Below are 22,643 nucleotides of genomic sequence, written 5' to 3' on the forward strand. Positions count from 1 at the left end.
CCTCAGGCACTTGCCACTGGGACACAGGAAATGTGATGTAAGCATTTCTTTCCCTACAAAGAAAATACATCTAAGGAGACTATGAAAAGTTGTTCTCCACAAAATTGACGCGTGATCATTGTGAGTCCAAACTAAATACGTTAATCTGGAAAAATCGATACTGGCAGATTTCTTTTTCCTTCATTAAGCAATGACCTAGCACAGAACAATGCATTACTTATAGCAGCTGCCTCATCTTTGAAATCACAAGTAAAGTTTTAAAACTCTGCCTACAATGGAAACGTACGTGCTCTGGACCAGAGCTCCCATAAACACATACAGTAAACATACAGACAATTCCCATTCTTTACTGCACAATTTACAAAAATTTCATGAAGAGCAATCTAGAATTCCACTGCATCTAATGTGTCTTGTGTGAACTGACATTAGCTGAAGCAAAGAGGCTCTACATCATAGAGAGCACATACATATTTCTTGTTTGCCATTTAGTGCACACACACACACACACACACACACACACAGATCCATGTATGCACACACACAAACACACAGGTAACTGAGCAGTGCTTTCTTCAAAATGCTAGACTTCCATAGATTGGTGGCATTCTTTAAGAGTTCACATAAAAAGTAGGATGGATACACTGTAAGTATAACTTTAGGACAACCACATGAAAACAAATATCAAATCCCACTTTGAGATATAAAATGATGTAACTCATATGTCACTGTCATCTTATCTTGCAGCTTCTGAATCCATGGGTCTTATTATGTTTTTGTCATGACACAGAATAAGCTTCTCTGAATTTTTTTTTCAAAACATCTACTTACAGATGTTTTGTAATTTTGTAATTTCTTTTGTAATTTCTTTTGTAATTTCCTTTGTAATTTAAAATTACAATTAGATCAATTTTAGGTTGATAGTTAGTACCTCCAAAAAAATCATAGTACCTCCAAAAGAATCATGTCATGAACTCTCACTGATTTGCAAACTTAATTGCTCTCTTTTTTTTCCCTCCCCAAAGCCCCAGTGCATGGTTGTATATCCTAGTTGTAAGTCCTTCTAGTTCTTCTATATGAGCTGCTGTCACAGCATGGCAACTGACAGATGGGTGGTGTGGGTCTGCGACCAGGAAGCGGACCTGGGCCACCGAAGTGGTGAGCACTAAACTTCAACCACTATACCATCAGCGCTGGCTCCTTAATTGCTCTTCTTAATAAAACAACCACCAATATTTCCTATGTACAGTTAGCAGCAGTGCTTAGATTGAAAACAAAACAAAGCTTTTTAAAAATCATCATTGTGGTTGTGCCCCAAAAGTCTCAGAAACCTATATACAAATGCTTAAGAGTGACAGAGATCTTGTAGAAGCAATAAGATATGATTATTTAACAACCCAGCCATTCTGTCTCTCAGTTACTGATCAACACTTTTCACGCAGTAAAAGAGCTAGGACACAAATTTTCATTATATGATTTGGCACAGATAATCCAAAATCATAACCAAACATAATTTTTATTTGGTTTTGGAATATTTTGGTACAAAAAGTGAAATATGGCTGTCTAATACTATGTAAATCTGCAAACTTCAAACAAAATAATGCACAGTGAAGAACTGGAAAACTATCAGTCTTTCTCAATGTGTGAAATTATTCCTTAATCTTTATTAATTAAACAAATGAATTTAAAGCATGAGTTTGAAATTGTTGCCCTATCTATGTTTTGTGTTTCATGCCTTCTCTGAATTGGAAGAAATGAGGTATTTTATTTAAATTTCATGCTGAGCTATATGTTGCATAGACGAATTAAACTAAACAAGGTACCAGGTTGTGACAACATTACAACACATACCACAGTATTGGAATTGTTGGTTTACTGACTGTCACCTTTCATGGATATTAAACATCTTGAAGGCTACAACTGTATTTTTTTAACCTATCCTAGTACTGCAACAAAATTTTGACTGATTGTATGAATAAACATTAACAAAAAGTTGAAAATAAAAATTTAATTTAGATAGCTTTAATTGTAAAATCTGTAATGAGATTTGGAGTCACAAAATGTGGGTTCAAATCTTAACGTTATCACAAATTATGTGATTTTAACCTCCACCTCAATGAGGCTGTTTTCTCATCTGAATAAAAGGAGTAACACCTGACCTATGCATTTCAGAGTAGCTGTAAAGATAAAATGAGATAATGTACATCCAAGTCCTTTGTAAATACCAAACAAATGTAATTTTCTGTTATCGTACTGCATGTTCATTTAAGAAATATGCATGACATAAGAAATCTTTTTAAGATGTGATGTGACAACTCACATTAAAAATATGTACTATATATATACCATTTCTCCCAAGTGAAAAACAGCTTGACTCCTTTCCTCAGCCCGCAAATATACTTAAAACTACTCATCCCAAAAATACATATACCTCTTCCTTCAAAATGCAGCCCCTAGTGCTTTATTTTCTATCAAAGAAGAGTGGATTCTTATGCATCCCCTTCCTCAGTGAACTGAAATCTGACTCTGTCACCACTGCCTTAGAATAGCTTCAATATGGTTAATCTATTGATTTCTTCTCAGTCCTCATTTTATCTCTGAAGATTTCTTTTTGAGTACCTTTCACAGAGATGCTGGCTTCTTTCTTCAAAACGTATATATAGTAGTCTCCCCTTATCCATGGGGGAATATGTTCCAAGACCCCCAGTGGATGCCTGAAATCAACGATAGTACCGAACCCTACACCCAAGCCACTACTGTGACAGTCCATCTGATAACCCAGTCGGCTGAGTCACTAACAGGCAGGTAGGATATACAGCGTGGATCTGCTAAGCAAAGGGATGATTCACGTCCAGAGGAAGCAGGATGGTGCGAGATTTCATCACGCTACTCAGAATAGGGTGCAATTTAAAACCAATCATTCATTTCCAGAACTTTCCATTTAATATTTTCAGACCACGGTTGACTGTGGGTAACTGAAAACTTGGATAAGGGGGGGTCTACTGTATTCTATTTTTTTTCTTACTTCTATGATTCATCTTTTTTTACTGGTTCAGCTTCTTGTTCTTCAAATGCAGGTGTAGAGGTTTCATCCTTGGGCCTCCTTTTTGCTCACCCTATATTGCCGCCTAGATTTTAGCCTACTCCAACAGACTCAGGCATCATCTCTGCAAAACCACCTTCTAAATCTGTGTCTTTTTCCCAGCTCCGTCCTAGGTCCCAGGGCTATATTTCTAATTGCTGACCAACTATTTCCATCCGGATGTCCTTCAGTCTCATGTCAAACTCATTACCCTTCTCCCTTGTCCCTTTGTTGCCAATCTTAGTAGTCAGCCAAGTAGAAATGAAGGCAACATCAATGACTTCTTCACTCCTCCTCACCTCTCAATCTCCATTATCTAGTAACAGGAGCTGTGGATGCCATCTCCGAAATGTCTCTCTAATCCATCTACTCTCTTCTCCACTTTAATTTCCACTGCATTCAGGTTTCATTATTTCTTTTTTAAAGTATTTTGACTGACTCTTAACTAGTCTCTCTGCTTTGGTCTTCCACAATTTAAATCCATCCTGTTAAATATGATGCCAAGGAGATAAAAACACTCCCCAACTTTTTATGCCTATTCTTTGCCTGGAAAATAAACTCCTAACTCTTTTAACATGGCATTTGAGACCCTAACTAATCTTTTTCCAACCTGTTTTTCCTGTAGCTCCTGACCACACCCTTCTCCTTCTAGGGCATTTTAAACACTTCCAGTTTCATGCCCTAGTTCCTGGTGTTCCCGCCACCTGTTATGGTTGTTCTTCACTTGTCAAAAGCCTGTACAGCCTTCAGGCCCATATGATAGTTATTTTCTCTGTAATATCTTCTCTATCCTGCCTTCCAGACAGAATTAATCCTTCCTTCTTCTGTACTCTTCTGCTATTAAAATTAAAGTGTTACAAGTGTTTATCTCCTCCACTGCGTTAGACGCACAAGGAAAAAGTTTAATTCGTTTTGATTTCACCTATGCTTCACACAATGGTTGACAAATACAGGCTGCTAAATAAATACTGAACTGAACAGATCTATTCCTGTTTATATAACAAACAGAACAAATTTTAAAAATAATCCTTATCTGTATAACATATAAGCTACATCACACTGATTTTTTTGTCAATTATTGTTAGAATCAAATGAAAATCATTTGGCTTTGGATAATAGTGAAAATACACCCTAAAGATGAATTATCCATGTAATCCTTTTGGTTTTAAGTAAATCAAACAGCTAAATTTCTCTCTTGCAGTCAGTTTGGAAGGAGGCAGAAAACAGTTATGCAAAAATCCCATCAAGTATCTGTAAAATATATAGAAATCATATATGAGACCTTACTAGTGCTATTAGAATATCAAGGTAAGAATCACTAAGTATATTAAAGAGTTAAAGACACTGTGAAGACTAAATATTGATTCAGTCCAAAGCAACCTTAAGGAAAATTAGATTTATATGCTAAAAGGTCAGTGTTAAATAACCGTCATGAAATATTTTTGTATAATTCTTAAAAAAAACTCTAAAAAATCTCTAATAAATACTAATTTCAAGAAATTACACTTAATTTTGCTCTATGACTGTAAATCAGGTGTCAGCAAACTACAGCCTATGGGCCAAACCTGGCCCTTCACTTGTTTTTTGTAAATAAAGTTTTACTGAAACACAGCAATACTCACTTGTTTCCATATTGTTCCTGTCTGCTTTTGCTCTACAATAGCAGAGTTAAATAGTTGAGACAGAGACTGTATGTCCCACAAAACCTACAACATTTACTGTCTGGCCCTCTAAAGAAAATTCGCCAACTCCTGCTGTAGATAATCAGTTGGAAATCTAGATGAAAACGAAATCAGTCTGTGTATATGAGGATTTCTTCTTATTCTAGAATTTAGAATCTTTATGTAGAGTCTCAAAAATCAAAAAAAGATAAAGAGGGGCCGGCCCGGTGGCGCAAGCGGTTAAGTGCGCGCGCTCCGCTGCGGCGGCCCGGGGTTCGCTGGTTCGGATCCCGGGCGCGCACCGACGCACTGCTTGGTAAGCCATGCTGTGGCGGCGTCCCATATAAAGTGGAGGAAGATGGGCATGGATGTTAGCCCAGGGCCGTCTTCCTCAGCAAAAAAGGAGGAGGATTGGCGGATGTTAGCTCAGGGCTGATCTCCTCACCAAAAAAAAAAAAAAAAAAAAAAAAAAAAAAAAAAAAAAAAAAAAGATAAAGATATTATGACAGAAAATGTACAGATATCAAGTACATAGGAGAGATAAATGCCATGCATATATATAGAGAGAGAGAGAGACAGAGAGGCAGGATTTTTTTTTTTCACTGAGGAAGATTTGCCATGAGTTAACACCTGTTGCCAATCTTCCTGTTTTTTTCATATGTGAGCCACCGCCACAGCATGACCACTGACAGACAAGTGGTGTAGGTCTGCGCCCAGGAACCGAACCAGGTCACCAAAGCGGAATGTGCTGAACTTAACCACTGGGCCACTGGGGCTGGCCCCAGGATTTTTTAAAGAATAAATTATTTTATTTTTATACCTTTAATATATATCTGCCTGATTATTCTTTATTAAGTAGGAAAAGGAGTGGCTGTGCTTTATATTAGAGTATGTCACTGAAAATCAACTTTTCTACTACTATTGCTCCACTAAAAGTAGAAATAAGTCTTGCTATAGGAATAAAGAAGTTAAATATAATTAATTATTTTTAAAAATGAGGGGAGGGAAAGGTGGAAAGAGGAAGAAGGAGAGAGGGGAGGGGAGAGATGGGGAGGAGAATAAAGGAGAGAGAGAAACTACTGTACCTCATTCTCTAATTGATATGAAGCCAATCTGTGTACCAAAATTAAGGCCATCTCGGACATGGGAGAAAAACTTGTCAGGATGGCAGGATGTACAAAGGTTGAGATCTTGGTTCAGGTCCTGAATATTCTGTGGAAGAATTCCTCCCCGTTCTAGAAGAATCCTTAGGATAAAGATTTTTCAAAAGATAGCAAGAGTTTATTTTACCAATAGCCAAAGCAATATAAAAAAATTATGGATATTGGTGGTAAAGAATTCTGGGAAAGATCTGCTTAGAACAATGCAAATTATTATTCAATTACAGAACATGGACTAGAGAGGAAATGGTAGATTGCATCACCATTTATCATTTAAGTTCATATATGAACTGTACAACCTCCATATTGTCCTGCAGACAGGATCTGGGTACAGAGTTTAATCAAAATCAAGTACTTATTTAAGAAAAAACTTCTAAAGTTACCAGAGTATTTATAGACAAGATTCATTTGACTCAGACACAGCATACTTTTTAGTCATCTGGCTTTCCCATCTTCTTTCCTCCTATTAACCAGATTTTTCACAGAAAACTTGCCTCTCCATAAATACTTTATGGTATGAAAAATGACTATAAATTAGTGATACTTATTCCACAAGTCACACTTAAGAATCAATTTCAATCCTTTCTACTTACATACTAATGAGGCAGAAACTAGGCAAGGTTTTACTGACAAGAATAGAAACACAATTCAAATCAGACATCAATTTTCCTTTGTAGAAATGACAAGTAAACTTCATAAATTCAAAAATGCAAGGAACCATAAAAAATTGAAAGTGACTATGTATTTATATTATCTAATATTTTTTGCTAAGAAATGTATTCCTCTAGTTAATTAAAGAATAAGAATAATTTTAAAATATCAGCTTCCTGATAGTTTATTATATTTAGGGAATTTGAGGAATGGCTGTGAAGGAAAGTATATGGCCAACTTTTTCTATATGAAGTTTAAGTAGAACTCATAAAACTATATGCCAACTGTTTCTTCCTTCACTTTTAAAACAATAACAGATACCAGACTGGAAAATTTCTGTTATTCAAACTTAAATGAGAATAGATTTTATATTTAAAATGAGTTTTTGTGTAGGTGTGTATGTCAGCTACTTAAATACCTGCCACCTAAATTTTTCTTGGAATTACTAATTGTTCTCTAAAATAACTATCATTTTAGAAGCAATAAGCAATAACCAAACTTACAGTTCCAGAATGAAATCAAACATACCTGGTGGCTTTACAAATGTCAACATAGGGATGTGGCGAATCAAATAGCCGTACACATCCGGGATCAAGATTATGAAATGCTTTTGCTGATTCCCTTGGAAGAGTAAAACAGCAAGGTCCTATTGAAGGTCCCAGTACAACAATAATGTCTTCTAAACTACAGCCGTATTCTGCTATCATAGCATTCACTGTAGCCATGGCAACACCTAACAAAGTACCTCTCCAACCTGGTCAATAGCAAAAAAAAGAGAGAAAGAAAGTTAAAACATAACAAAATTTCACCTTAATTTATATGTAAGTTGAAAATGGGCAGAGTCAGTTTATGCATTTTTCAAAGTCCAGAAATAGTAAATGAATCACAAAATTAATTAAGCTAGATGATCAATTAACTAATAAAAATACTGGTTTTTAACTGAGGTATACTATAGGAAGCACCTGACATGGAAGTGACATTTAATTAGAGGTCCCTTCCACTTTCTTTTAAAAATGTTCTATACCTTTAATTTCCACTGGGATTATACCTTCTTAGTCTTCTCTCTCTCCTTCACTTGTTTTTCACATTTCTAAAAATTGTAGGAAATAAGATATAACGTAAAATTTACCATTTTAACTATTTTTAAGTGTATACTTCAGGAGTGTTAAGTATATTCACATTGTTGTGTAACCAATCTCCAAAACTTTTTCATCTTACAAAACTGAAACTATATCCATTAAACAATAACTTCCCCCAGCCCCTGGCAACTACTATTCTACTTTTTCTATGAATTTGACTCCTCTAGATACCTCATATAAGTGGAATCATACAATATTTGTCTTTTTGTGATTGGCTTATTTCACTTAGCATAATATTGTCAAGGTTCATCCATGTTGTAGCGTGTGTCAGGATTTCCTTCCTTTTTAAGGCTGAATAAATTCCATTGTATGTATATAAGAGGTGGGTTGCTTCCACCTCTTAGCTTTTGAGAATAATTCTGCTATGAGCACAAGTGTGCAAGATACTGCTTTCAATTCTTTTGGATATATACTCAAAAGTGGAATTACTGGATAATATGGTAATTCTTTCTTGAGGAACCACCACATTGTTTTCCATAGCAGATGCCCTATCTTACACTCCCACCAATCGTGCATGAGGGTTCCGATTTCTCCACAACCTCACCAACACTTATTTTCTGTTTTCTTTCTTATTTTTTTAAATATTAGCCATCCTAATGGGTGTGAAGTAATATTTCACTGTGATTTTGCTTGCATTTCCCTAATTATTAGTGATATTGAGCATCTTTTTACATGCTTGTTGGCCATTTGCATATTGTCTTCGGAGAAATATCTACTGAAGTCTTTTGCCTATTTTTTTTAATTGAGTTGTTTTTTGTTGTTGCTGTTGAGTTATAGTTCTTCATATATTCTGGATATTAACCCCTTCTCAGATATATGAATTGCAAACATTTTCTCCCATTCTGTGGGTTGCCATTTCACTTTGTTGATTGTGTCCTTTGATGCACAGAAGTTTTTCATTTTGATGAAATCCAATTTATCTATTTTTACTGTTGTTGCTTGTGCTTTTGGTGTCATATCTAAGAAAATATTGCCTAATCCAAGATCACAATGTTTTCTTCTACGAGTTTTATGGTTTTAGCTCTTACATTTAGGTCTTTGATCCATTTTGAGTTAATTTTCATGTATGATGTAAGATAAGGGTGCAACATCATTCTTTTACATGTTAAATATCAGTTTTGCCAGCACCATTTGTTAAAGAGACTGTCCTTTCCCCATAGTATAGTCTAGGTACCCTGTTGAAAATCATTTGACCATATATGCAAGGGTTTACTTTCTATTCTATTCCATTGGTCTATACATCTGTCTTTATGCCAGTACCGTACTGTTTTGATTACTGTAGCTTTAAAATAAGTTTTGAAATCAGGAAGTGTGAGACATCTAACTTGGTTCTTTTGCAAGATTGTTGCATTTTGACAGCTGTAATCTTTGATATTTTAAAACTTAATGTTTCAAAACCTAAGAAGTAACAAATAATATTCCCACCTTATATCCACGAACCAAGAGTCAAATTTTAAATAACTTTTCACAATGTCAAATAGTAAACCTGACTTCTAGTCATCCAATTCCATTACTTTAGCTAGGTCAAAAGCAAAATACACTACTTTCTTATTTATCTATAGTATAAAAAGGCAAAGTAGTCATCGATTTACAAACAGAAGGAAATCCAAAAGATGATCCCTCATTTCACATAGAATCATAACCCCTGGATAATCTAAATAGTATTTTAAAATGCTTCCTGGAAAACAAATTCCATAACTTTAACACAACATAGTATCTAAAAATTCTTTGTTCTTATTTTTAGAGAATAGTTAAAGAAACTAGACTACAGCACATTAAACTAAATGCAGTTTTCCAAACATATCTTGCTTTTTCTTACCTCCATACCTTTACACATGCTGCTGCATCTTCCTGAACACCTTTCTGCAACATGCCTAACTTTCCTATTCCCTATTGTCTAGACTTTAAGGATTCTCAATCAGAGGCAGTACCACAAACTGGGGAGTGTTTTAAAAAGCATGAAAGCTTTTTTTTTTTTTGGTTATTACAACAACTGTGGGTGCTACTGGCATTAAGAATTTCAAAAGCCATGCAAACTTAGTCTGCAATGTAAGATTATCTTGCCCAAAATGTTAATAGCACCCTGCTGAGAAACACTGGCACTTAGCCAAATCATACAAATTCCTCAGGAATCAGCCTAGGTACTGCTTCCTTTGGGAATTCTACTCTGATTCATATAAGTTCACTTAGGTACTCCTTTTATCTGCTCCTATAATAAAAGTATACTAGCTCTACCCCTATCTTTAAACTTACCACCATATGAGGTAATTAACTGTTTGTCTGTAATGCCCACCAGAAAGAAATTATAACTTTTCCTGTACTACAAAATTGGTAAAATCCTAAATGATCAAGTACTCTTACCAGAGTGAGCAACCCCACATGCTTTTTTGACAGGATCTGCAAAAACTATTGGTATACAGTCAGCACCAAGAGCCGCTATTGTGACTCCTCTCTGATTTGTGGTGATTCCATCATAAGATTCAGGCTCCTTCCTTCCCATAATCCACACGTCATTGGCATGATCAGTCTAATACCAAAAATGTGCAATAAAAATGTTTTGAAAGTAGAATTTCTCATACCATAAGATTTTCCGAAAGTACGCATTTTGTACAAAATTAGATAACCAGTTTAAGATTACTAGCATTCACTAAATATATCACTTCTATATATGGTAAAATAAATTTACTTATTTAACTTCTGGTATTGTAATATTTGCATACTTTATTTAAAGGAAAGCAGACTTTAACATTTCAAATTCAATACAGTCCATTCATCACGAACACCTCCCACTAGAGATGGGCAAATCTCTAACTGCAGCACTTTCCACACAGTACTACTTTATTGAAAAAAGTTAAATGAATCACAAAATCAATGATATTTTTACTTTTCCTAGACTCACGTAAAGCTAGGATTCTGTAAGAAACAAAGCATTACCTCATCAATTGTGACCCTAGTCCCTCCTTTATTGATTTAGAAAATAATGGCCTTTCTCTCCCACCATTCAGGAACCTTCCTTCTAAATCAAAAAAAGGCAGTGATACTATACTCTGAGAATTAACCACACTCTTAGATGTGACAAGCTCTAGGTGAAATATATATATCATAGAACTGATCTTTACACTATGGTGTATATATCTAAGAAAAATGACAAGCATTATCCTAAAATTTTAGATAAAACACCAGATGCACAAGTTAAATAGCTTGATTAAAGTCCATGTAGTCATTAGCAAAATCAAGAATATCCTTGAGATCTTCCAAAATATGAAACAAAATTTTACCTTTATTCGGTAAAATTTCTCTGCATTAAATCCTGCCACATTCCCCAACCTCCGCAGATTTTCTCGAACAACAGCCTTGGGATCTCTCCGTTTGGAACTACTGAAGAGATTGAATGAGCTAAGAGTTGGTATGTAAGATATCCCACCTGTTCTTGTAGTAAATCCATGTATGAAAATCTCTGTTAAAGATAAGCAGCGAAAATTACAAATATACTATACATAAGACTATAAAGACCCACAAACCCAGTCTCTCAGTAAGACGTTCCCTGAGCACATCAACCTGCATTTGTTTATCTGGCATCTAATTTCTACAGCACTCTGTACCTCTATGTGTTATTACATACTGTTTTGTGTTTGTTTACCTTTCCTACGAGATTATTGCTCTCAAAGGGTACCTTCGGTCCATTTGTCTGTGTTATACCAAATAACATATAGCTCACAGTAAATATCCTTTAACCAAGAAGTAAGATTGACTGTTTTAAATTTCACTCTTTCATGAAGGTGCCAAGGAGTTAAGTTTTCAGAATTTCTAAATAGAAGATTCTTAGAGTCATGAATCTCATTTTAAAGGAGGGCTGGGGGATTTCTCTTAAAGCTGAATATGCATAAAGCAACTTATTTATGTAGGGTGGCTTTGAAGGGGCTATCCTTTGACATCCCTGACACCACAAGGCCCTCCATGACACGCCCTTGTTGCAACTGATGCTAATGAGCACATAAGGCCACAACAGTCTACAAAAGAAAGAAAGAAAAAAAGAAATGAACAACCTCTAAGGAAAGACTGGTTTTTCACATACACAGTAAAAACAACAGATGGTGTTTAACATACCTGAGATCAAAGGAGATGTGATAATGGTTAATTCTCCTTTCAGTGCTGGCAGACTTCTCAAATATGTTTCTATTTCATTCTGGATTGCTTCTAGTTCTTGAGCTGTGATCATGTTTATTTCAGTGGACTGTTTCAAAAGATCTCCCCTCAAAGTCACCTGTAAATCTTCAAACTCAAAATTGTAAACATCAGTGAAGAGCTGATCAATAAAGGCCTTCATTAATGTCTTCCGATATACGGGTACAATTACCTTAATGCTGCTCAGATTTTTTTCATCAATTTTTTGTTTAATGGTATACAAACAGGCAGCCATGCTGGGATTGCTAACAGTCTCAAATTCTCTCAAGAGAGTTGATAATCCACTGCTTGTTTTTAATTCACAATTATCATCGTCACCATCCTTTTCACAGCTGATGTTACTGCAACATATTATGCAAAGGAACTTGGCCTTGGCAGCATGGTAGTATCGAACAGCATTCAATGTCTTCAGTAGTGCCTGATGATAGTTTTTCTGAGAGTTCAATTTCAAACCAAAGAGATCAATCAACACGGCTTCTGCCATCCTTCAATAACTGTACAAAGTTCTTCAAAGAAGACTTCTGTGCAAAAAAAAAAAAAAAAATCACCTGTAAAGAAAAACTGGTGTAAGAATGCAAAATTATATCAATCTTCTTGTAGTTACAACACAAATTTGTGGCTAGGGAAAAAAAAAAAAGAATTGCTTTGGGGGCCAGCCCCATGGCTTAGTGGTTAAGTATGCGCGCTCCACTCCTGGTGGCCTGGGGTTCGGATCCCGGGAGCGCACTGAGGCACCGCCTCTCCCGCCATGCTGAGGCCGCGTCCCACATACAGCAACTAGAAGGATGTGCAACTATGACATACAACTATCTACTGGGGCTTTGGGGAGAAAAAAGGAGGAGGATTGGCATGGATGTTAGCTCAGGGCTGATCTTCCTCACAACAACAACAAAAGAATTGCTTTGATCTAAAAAAGTAACCACAATAGTAAATCTAGGCCCCTCCCAGAAAAGCTAGTCCACTATTTGTCATGAGAGAACCATGACAATTAAAGCAAAGCAATTTTTAATTCATTTTCTGAAAGTATTTGTACATCTTTCCAGCAAAACCACAGTTCCTGTTTTTGTTTTGTTTTTCATATAGCAAAGTTTAAATAGGGAATTACTTGTTGACTTAGACAAAGTCCCGTTTTTTAATTACAGGGTGTCAACTTATGTAATAATATCATTAACCCTGACAGGACTGGCATGTTAGGTCACATCCCTTCATGTGAAATGCTAGGGCCTTAAATCCAATAGGTTAAACGGAGCTGCACCAAAAAATCACATTTTTAAGGAGATAAAAGCTGAGATGACCGATACATTCCCCGCTAGGATTTACACGGTACTCCAGGTATGGCAATTATCGCAAAAACGGCTGTGACTTGGCTCAGACGTGCTCCCTACCTGCTTTCGTACTCATTCCCCACCCCAGCCCCCCAACCCCACACCCCACGCACATTTTTCACCTCCAGCCCCTGCCCTCGCATCCCAGGTCTCTCACTGCTGACCCCCTTTGGTGACCCTTTTGCCTTTGAGGGTGTTCTCCCGCCGCCTTGCCTAACCTGCACTCCCTACCGTACAGGGCTCCCGCTGAAGTTCCTTTCGCCAGTTCTGAAAAACACTCAAAGAAGCGGGGCGGTGACCGCCACCCTTTCTTCTGCTCTGTGAAATTCCACAAAACGTCACCGCCGGGTCCCGTGCTCGGTCCGGTGACCTCCGCCTCCCCCGGCCCCTCCACCGACGCGTCGCCCCTTTGCGACAGTCTGACCGACAGACACGCACCACAGCAGTTTCCCCGTCCTCCCTGTCGCCGTTCACTTTCGGTGGCACACTCCGTCTGCGGCCGCCTCCGAGCCCGAGCGAAACCGGGCAGCCGCGAGCGTGTCACCTGGAGTCCAAAGCCCCGTCCCCGCGGCTCTGTGGGCCGCGGCGAGGCCCGCCCCACCTCACCCACCTGTCCCGGGACGCACGGACCCCGCCCCGGCATCGGCCCGCCGGCTCGGGCCCCGCAGGCTGCGGAGGGCGGGGGCCCGGCCGGGGAACTCCGGAGAGCAGGGGCGCGTGCGGAGGGACGGGCGGGGCGGCGGAGCATGCACCGGGCGGATGCGCCCGCCCCAGCGCGGGGAATCCCGCCGGCGCCCGCGGGCACGCAGCAGTTCCGGGTCAGGCGGCCGCCGAGCACGCACCCCGGGGCCCCGCGGAGGGAAGAGGAACAAGAGGAACAGGAACCAGAGCCGCGGAAGGGTCCTCTGGCCCGAGCCAGGCGGGTCAGCGAGTGGGAGGCCGGGGCCCGGGGCGGCGGGGACGGCGGGCCTCATGAGGGGGCGCCGGGCGGGGCGCGACCTCGGGGAGAAATCGCACTCCCTTCTGCGAATGGACGCCCTTTGCCCAAGTGCACTCTTCGGTCGCTCGGGACGATTCGCTGACCCAGCGATGTAGTCAGGACACGTGGTTTAGTCACCAGAGCCCAGGCCTGAGGACCTCATTACCTTAGCACTTGGCAGTTTGTCCCATCCAAGGTTCAAGTACTGGGCCTCCTTGGGGCGGGGGTGTTACTGTGTTTGTTCCCAGAAACAAGTGGGTTGAACCTCCCTTTGCCTTTTGCTGATTCCACCTTACTTGCTGACTGGACCAACACTCTTTACAGCTCCTTAACTTGCATTGACAGACAGACGTCTGTACGCCCTTTTAAAAATGTGTGCCACAGGTAGAAAATTAGAAGGCACTAACCCTTAGCATTGTGATGAAGGTGCCAATTAGCATCCTTTATCTGCCCTCAAAGAGTATAACATTCATTTATTTAAAAATATTGAACAACTACTGTATGGAAGGCAGATGCTATAGTAAAGGGAAAGTGTATTCAACCTTGGAAGAGTAGGAGAAAGGGTGCTTCCTGTGGAACTGGTTATGATGGAAGGAGAGGTCCCTTAATGATTGTTGCTCCGATAAGTTCTGAAGAACCTTTACCTGAAAGAGAGAATCTGGGATACCTGGGAGTTCAGAAGAGCACTTGGAGGTGGGCATGTGCTGCTATTCTGATTGATTAGATAATGGGATCACCAACCCAGAATAAGAACCCATTGTTCGGTGTCCCTGGCAGATGTTTCCGTCAAAATTTGTATTTTTATTATTTTTGCTGGACATTTGTTAAGGGCCCTGCATGGTAGATGGTACACCTGATCAGAAGGTACACTCTCTGCCCTGAGCTTAGTTTATGTTAAATATTACCTTAAGCAAAATAGAGGTCTTTTAGTTATAAAGCTGGTTTAAAACATTTATCCCTGTTTTTATAGACAATGGTGGGAATTCATTTTCTTTCATGCAATAGTAGTGGCAGCAAAAAATTAAAAAAGAAATATTTCAACATAGGGAAGCTGTCAGGGAAGAGAGAATTTTTCATTGTATTTACATACCACTTCCTTTTACCATCTGGCCCTAGACTATCTGGCCTCATCTAATACTCTCTTACCTCTCCCCATTCATCCCAGTCCAGTGGTTCTCAGTCCTGGCTGCACATCAGAACTACAAGTAGAACTAAAAAAAAAAAAAAAAAAGATCCAAGCACTATTCCAGATATCCACTGCAGATCCACTCCAGATATGCATTTGAGTCAGAATCTCTGGGAGTCAAGTCTGGGCATGTTTGGCTTTGCTGTTTTGTTTTGTTTTAATCTCTACAGATGATTCAGATGCATAATTAGGTTTGAGAAAACAACTGCTCTCTTCTCAAGCCACTCAAACTAAAGGCTATTCCTTGGATGGGCCACATGGTTTCATCCTTTATGTAAGTTAGTCTTTCTACTTAGAAGACACTTCTCTGTATATGCTTATTTAAATGCTACTTGTTCAAGATCTTTCAAGCTCAAACATAACCTTCCTTGAATTCCCATCCCCTGACCAAGCAGAATTAATTGCTTCTTTAGCATTTTGTTCATACAAAAGAAGGCCTCTCATAGATGCGGTCTGGACCCATAGCCAAGCAATAAATTGAAAAAGTCGATTAAACATTGAACTGTACACTTTATAAGGATGAACTCGATGGTATATAAATTATCTCTAAGTAAAGCTGTTTTAAAAAGAAATCAGTTTAGGGCCGGCCCTCTGGCTTAGCAGTTAAGTGCACGCACTCCGCTGCTGGCGGATCCCAGGCACGCACCGACGCACCGCTTGTCCGGCCATGCTGAGGCCACATCCCACATAGAGCAACTAGAAGGATGTGCAACTATGACATACAACTATCTACTGGGGCTTTGGGGAGAAAAAAAAAAAGGAGCAGGATTGGCAGTAGACGTTAGCTCAGAGCCGGTCTTCCTCGGCAAAAAGAGGAGGATTAGCATGGATGTTAGCTCAGGGCTGATCTTCCCCTCCCCCCCCAAAAAAAGAAGTCAGTTAAACCAGAGAGTCATGAAAAAGTATAGCATAAATACTTTAAACATTTTGTTTTAACCTAAAACAACTCTATGCTCATTTGCCAATCTATTGAGAAAGTCCAAGGCCTTTTCCTGGCACGTGGTCTGCTGACTAGAGTTCTGCATTGTATCTCTTGCATAAATTATACCTCTAAACCATCAGCTCAGATTTCCCACTATTTCTTTCCTTTAAGAGGAAAATAAAGGCACTTGTGAAGCTGAGTGCAGATTTCTTCTTTATAATCTTTTATAGTTATCTCACACATTCAAACAACTCACCTTTATTGAGTCTTTCCAAAATATTAAGCAGATTTTAAAGAAACAACAAAATTTATTTCCACACTATTTCATTGGTTTACATAATATTTAATTAAATTATGAAAGCACAATAACAAGTACAACTGGCATAAACAGGTTTGAGAACAAACACAAGTAACTCATTGTCAGATTGTACAATTCAACTGATAGGAGAAGTGGGCAGACTCATGAGAGAGTAGCTTCCTAACCATGAGCATTCAGCATGAGCATTCAGCATGATAGGGGAATGAGCAGCTTACGATTTACAAAGGAAACAGAATGAGTTAGTTTAGAGGTTAAGTGTAGATATACTAAGAGAACGTCTACTGTACCTCTACATTTTAGTTATTTGATTGTGTGTCTATCTCCCTCACAGAGACTGAGAGCATTTTGAGGGGAAAGATATTGCCTGGCTTTTAAGGGGAACCATTGGGGAAATGCCCATTTTTACATCTCCATGTAAATCTTTCTTCTTCTCATGAGAACTAGTGGAATTTTTAAAAACTGTGAACAGTTTTTAAGCCATTTACGCTAAGGTTTATTGGTCCTTCCAGAAAAAGGCATATAACATGCAAATTCCCTTGATAAAAGTTTGTGTTAGTTTCCTAAGGCTGCCATAACAAATTACCACAAACGATGGCTTAAAACAACAAGAATGTATTCTCTCATAGTTATGGAAGCAGAAGTCTCAAATCAAGGTGTTGTCAGGACCATGCTCCCTTCAAAGTGTCTCATTTTCCTTGCCTCTCCCAGCTTCTGGTGGCCCCATGTGTTCCTTCACTTGAGGCTGCATGCCTTGGGGCTCCATGCCTCCATCCTCCTATGGTCTCTTAATGTATGTCTGAATCTCAAGTCTCCCTCTACCTTTCTGATATAAAGACACCTGTGTGGAAAAAAGGAAAGGCCAACTATATGAGAACAAGCAAAGGCGATTTATTCAGAGCTTGCTATAGCAAGGGAGTCAGCCACCATCACTTGTGTTTTGACAGAGACTCGAAGGCAGGCAGAGGAGTGGGAAAGCTTTATAGTGGAAAAAAGGGAAATCTTCAGGTGTGCCCTGAGTAGAGGCTGTTGGCATAGGGAAGCTGTAGGTGGGCTAACTACAAGCAGGGCATCCTATGTGATTGGTTAAGGATGCATGTTTGGCTTTCTCTGGTTGGTCCCAAGTTGGAAGTGGGGACAAAAATTAGGGATGCTTTCAGTTATTAATCAAGCACTGGCCATTTGGGGCCAACTGTTACAGGAGTTATTTTTTGGCTTCCTGAATTGTTATTAGAGATAGTCGTCTGATGTCCTACAAGTCTTACTTACAGATAGCAGGATCGCTTCCTGGGTTGGCTACTGTAGATAACGGGTTGATTTCCTGGGTTGGTTGCTGCAGGTTGTGGGTCCGAGTTCTATATTTATATATGGTCTGGGCACTGTTTTTTGCATATTCAGTCTCTCACCTGACATTGGATTTAGGGCCCACCCTCAATCCAGGATGATCTCATCTGGAGATTCTTAATTATATCAGCAAAGACCATTTTTCCAAATAAGATCACATTCATAGGTTCTGGGGATTAGTACATGGACGTATTTTTGCGGGGACTACCATTCAACCCACAACAAGCTCCTCTTGGTTTAGAAATCATATTTACTTGTATATAGAGTAAAAAAAGACCTTGCCTTTTGCTGTCCTGAATGAGACAAGTGGGCAGATTATGAATGGATTTCACCAAAGGCCTATCATTTAAGGCCTATCCCTTAAAGCTTGGATTCGAGCTGCAAACCAATCTTTGTATGTCTGCACCCCAAAATGAGATATTTTGGTAGTCCAGTACTATTGTTACATTCAGAGAAATCCCACCTTTGGTAGAAAGCTAGAAGCAATGTGGGTAGTATATGAATGTTGCCTATATTGTCTTTGATAGGAAGTTAAGGAACAGTACAAATCCTCTGGTTTCTTTCTGTTTTCAGCATCCTGAAACTTTAATATCGCTGCTTAGTCAGAGAAGACAGTAATCCTTAGTCTTAGCAGATCCTAAGACACTGATATATAATAGGTATGCAATAAATTTTGTGTGTGAACTTTTTTTTATTGTGAAATTTTGATTGTACATTATTGTTTGTCAGTCACCATATAAATGCATCCCTTCATTCCTTGTGCCCACCCCCCACCCCCCCCTTGCCCCTGGTAACCACCAAAAAGTTCTTTCTGTCTGTGTTGGTTTATCTTCCACTTATGAGTGAAGTCACGCAGTGTTTGTCTTTCTCTTTCTGGCTTATTTCGCTTAACATAATACCCTCCAGGTCCATCCATGTTGTTGCAATAAATTTTTAATGATTCAACTAATTAATTCCTTTCAGACGACTCTGATCATGTTATAACTTCTATTGAAAACATGTGGTTGAAAAGATGTACAGTCTTTTTTCATCTGAAGTATGTATTATTGATTCTTTCTCATTTGTGCAGTATGTCACATTTTTCCCATTGTTATCTTTATTTTATTTGTTGGAATTGAACCACCCAGATCTGATTCCATCATGTTTATGACAGATATAAACCATAATTTAAAATTTGCTTGATTCCAGGAAACTCTTTTATCTCATCTTTCTCCAGGTTAATTTTTTAGCTTCCTCAGTGAAACATCAGCTTTCAACTCCCCCTCCCACGTAGAAAACAAAAACAAAAATTTCACCTTTATATGAAAAGTATCTACATAATTTTTCTTTCCCTGTTTTCTGATAAAATATCTGTTTTAAAGAGGGTAAGATGAAATTATAACCTTAACTACTTTAACTACCTGGCAGATCCACACAGCAGCTTTTTCCATTCAGAATGAAAAACGGTGCTTATGTGACATGGGTGCACATATATGATTGCTGCCTCTTAATTCTTCTAAGTCGAAAGCTCTCAAAAGCCTCAGTGGAATTCGACAGCCTTGCTTTATTTTGCTCATTAGCTGTGAGGGAGATACCAGATGATCAGTTTCCAAAAGCTTGAACCATGTCCCCTTTAAAATCTCCTCCCAAGGGTGGAATACAGAGGCTTGCCTCTTGAATTCAAATGAGATAATGCACAAATCAGGCTTATCACAGTGCTTTAGTAATATTAAGTGCCTAATGTTAATTTGGATTCACTTGCTTCAAATTCCATCCTTCCTACTTGTTGGATATGTGAACTTTGGTGAATTTTCTAATTTCTTTGTCTTACTTATTTACCAAATATAGGTAAAAATAATATCTAGCTTGTAGGATTGCTCTGAGATAATAAAGATAAACCATGTAAAAGTGCTTAGAACAGTGCTAGTCACTTGTAAATATTCAACAAATGTTGACTATAGTTAATATAGAAGAATGATATTTTATTATAGTATTTCCATTGCATCGTTTTCTATAAAGTTGCTTTTTTTCAGTTGAAAGTATTTTTTCTAAATGATTGTGTTTTATATATAAGTTTGGACATTTACTATCAAATACTGTAGGTGTTGTAAGGTTTTTTTTTTGGAATCGGAGTCACTTAATTCATCTTTATATTCCCCACCATGCCTTGCATATACAGATGGTCCCCGAGTTAACCATGGTTTAACTTAGCATTTTTTTACTTTACAATGGTGTGAAAGCAATACACATTCAGTAGAAACCATACTTCAGATTTTGAACTTTGATCTTTTCTGGGCTAGCAATATGCTGTACTATACTCTCTCGTGATGCCCGGCAGAGGCAGCGAACCGCAGCTGCCAGTCAACCCTGCAATCACGAGGGTAAACAACCAATACACTTACAACCATTCTGTACCCATACAAACATTCTGGTTTTCACTTTCAGTACAGTATTCAGTAAATTACATGAGATATTCAACACTTTAGTATAAAATAGGCTTTGTGTTAGATGATTTTGCCCAATTGCAGGCTAATGTAAGCATTCTGATCATGTTTAAGTTAGGTTAGGCTAAGCTATGATGTTCAGTAGCTTAGTGTATTAAATGCATTTTCAACTTGCATTTTTAATTTACAATGGGTTTATCAGACATAACCCCATCATAAGTTGAGAAAGGTCTGAAATATGTGCCCACATATGTGGTTTGAATGAAAGTAATTGATATTGTCTAGTCTCTAAACTCTTCATTGATTTGTGCAATTGTAATGAGTTATCAGTAGATGGCAGTAGTTTGTTTTCATTTTTATTTTTTGTCCATTCTACAACAGAGATCCAGAAGAAACTAAAACTCTCCCAATTTTAAAGCGGATATCCTTTCATGAATAATTGGTTTAAATAAATATCACCTAAGAGTTCTTCAATTTATGTTGCTTCAGAAATAGACATCAAGAAGTACCAGTTACTTTATTTTTTATTATATGAATTTAACTTTCTTCATTGTTTAGCTTTCTTCAGCAAATTCTGTAGGGAATACAAAAATAAGTAAGACACTGTATTTGCCTTCCTGGAGCTTATAGTCTAATGGGGAAATATTATATAAAAGAATAGAAATAATAAGAATAAAAATTTGTTGAGTGGCAGAAATTTGCTAAATGCTTTAAATGCATTATTTCATTTAGTCTTCACAAAAATCCTAATGAGGCAGGTACTACTCTTGTTCTCATTTTACAGATAAAGAATGTGAGGACTGAGTTTGAAAGAATTTACCTAATAAACTAGTAAGTGATACAAACTGAATTCAAAATTAGCTCTGTCTTACTCTAGGACCTATAATGATATCCATCAGAGATATAGAAACAATTGTCCTAAAGAGAGAGAGAGATCATATCTACCCAGAAAGATCAAGAAAGACTTCATAAAGAAGATGCCATCTAAGATGGAGTTGAAAGATTGGCTATGATGTTTACATGAATGGAACAGTATTTTAGGAGCACCATTCTGTCAGCAGAACAGGGTGAATTGGAGTGGAGACAGACTACAATTAGGCACCTGTTATGTGCCAGGCACTGTTTTAGGTCTCTGCCCTCATGTGCTTACATTAGTAAAAGGAGATAGAAAAGAAACAAATGTATATAAGGTGTCAGTGGTGACAAATGCTATTAAGAAAAATGAAGCAAGGAAAGGAAATGGAGGATGAAGGAGGAGAGGTCACATTTTAGAGAGAGTTGTCAGGGAAGGCTTCTTTACTAATGTAGTATTTGGAAGTGGTAAGGAGTGAGTGGATTCCAATATAATTTAAAGGTGGAACAGATAAGTTTCACTAAAAGAATTGCATGAGCATGTAAGAGAAAGAAAAGTCAAAATTATGAATGGCTTGCCCTTTGGGTAAAACAATTGAGGCAGCAGTCCTGGGCTACATACTTGGAGAGTGTCTTAAAGGATTTTCCAAAGGGCCTGTGAAACATCAATAATGAGCTCTCATTTATGATTATCTTGGGTAAGTCTGGTTGAATTGCCCTAGGCTCTACACCTTTCTAGAGACTTCCCTGCTAATGTCTCCAGGGTTTTGGACTGAACAAGAAAAACTTGTAATTTACTGAGATGGAGAAGATAATCCAGGAGCAGATTTAGTGTTGGTGATAGAGTGGATAGAAAAATCAAGAGTTCAGTTTGGAACATATTAAGTTGAAATGCCTATAAAAATCCAAGTGAAGATATCAGGTAGGCAATTTGGATTCTGGAGCTCCAGATGGATGTTCAAGTTAGAGATATAGGATAAAGCCTATAGGTGGATTTGAAAGCCATACAACTGGATGACATCACCTGAATAAGTATAGAGAAAAGAAGAGGCCTGAGGACTGAGCACTAGAACACTCTCACATAAATGGGAAAGATGAGAAGGAACTAGCAAAGGAAACCAAGAAGTAAGTGTTTCAAGAATGAGGGCATGATCAAATGTGTTGAATGATGTGGATAGGTCAAGGAACATGAGGACTGAACTTGCCCATTGAGTGTGGCAATGTGGAGGTCATAGATACTTTGATAAGAACTTTAAAGGTAGAGTGGGAACGATTAATTCTAATGTGTTCAAGAAGAATGAGAGAAGAGGAAATAGCAAGGATATTAGCTATAAAGGAGAGCAAAGAAATGAGTCAATAGCTGCAGGGGATTATTGTGTCAAGCAAGGGTGGTTATTGTTGTTGTTGATTTTATGATGGGC

At 38.2% G+C, this 22,643-nt stretch overlaps 2 protein-coding genes across 9 annotated transcripts in view; one reads left to right on the forward strand and one right to left on the reverse strand.

Moving 5' to 3' along the window:
- Positions 1 to 13,883, reverse strand: part of LACC1 (laccase domain containing 1) — a 56,901-nt gene extending 43,018 nt beyond the window's left edge. For 2 of the 5 annotated variants that reach the window (XM_058548222.1, XM_058548223.1), the window contains exons 1-6: positions 13,639 to 13,779; positions 11,798 to 12,396; positions 10,969 to 11,147; positions 10,052 to 10,217; positions 7,080 to 7,305; positions 5,826 to 5,986 (exon numbers count right to left, since the gene is read on the reverse strand). In XM_058548222.1, coding sequence (XP_058404205.1) covers positions 5,827 to 5,986; positions 7,080 to 7,305; positions 10,052 to 10,217; positions 10,969 to 11,147; positions 11,798 to 12,359 — 1,293 coding nt within the window. In that variant the 5' untranslated portion in view covers positions 12,360 to 12,396; positions 13,639 to 13,779 and the 3' untranslated portion in view covers position 5,826. Of the gene's footprint in view, positions 1 to 902; positions 4,331 to 5,825; positions 5,987 to 7,079; positions 7,306 to 10,051; positions 10,218 to 10,968; positions 11,148 to 11,797; positions 12,397 to 13,431; positions 13,527 to 13,638; positions 13,780 to 13,810 lie in introns of those variants that run through there. The other 3 variants (XM_058548220.1, XM_058548219.1, XM_058548221.1) reach the window with 3 other exon arrangements.
- A 161-nt stretch (positions 13,884 to 14,044) lies between these two features.
- Positions 14,045 to 22,643, forward strand: part of CCDC122 (coiled-coil domain containing 122) — a 46,644-nt gene continuing 38,045 nt past the window's right edge. The window contains exons 1-2 of one of the 4 annotated variants that reach the window (XM_058548225.1): positions 14,045 to 14,123; positions 15,536 to 15,639. The gene's annotated coding sequence lies outside the window, so the exon portion shown is untranslated. Of the gene's footprint in view, positions 14,124 to 14,186; positions 15,640 to 22,643 lie in introns of those variants that run through there. The other 3 variants (XM_058548226.1, XM_058548227.1, XM_058548224.1) reach the window with 3 other exon arrangements.

Source organism: Diceros bicornis, chromosome 9, assembly GCF_020826845.1.
Source record: "Diceros bicornis minor isolate mBicDic1 chromosome 9, mDicBic1.mat.cur, whole genome shotgun sequence".
Lineage (NCBI taxonomy): Eukaryota > Metazoa > Chordata > Mammalia > Perissodactyla > Rhinocerotidae > Diceros > Diceros bicornis.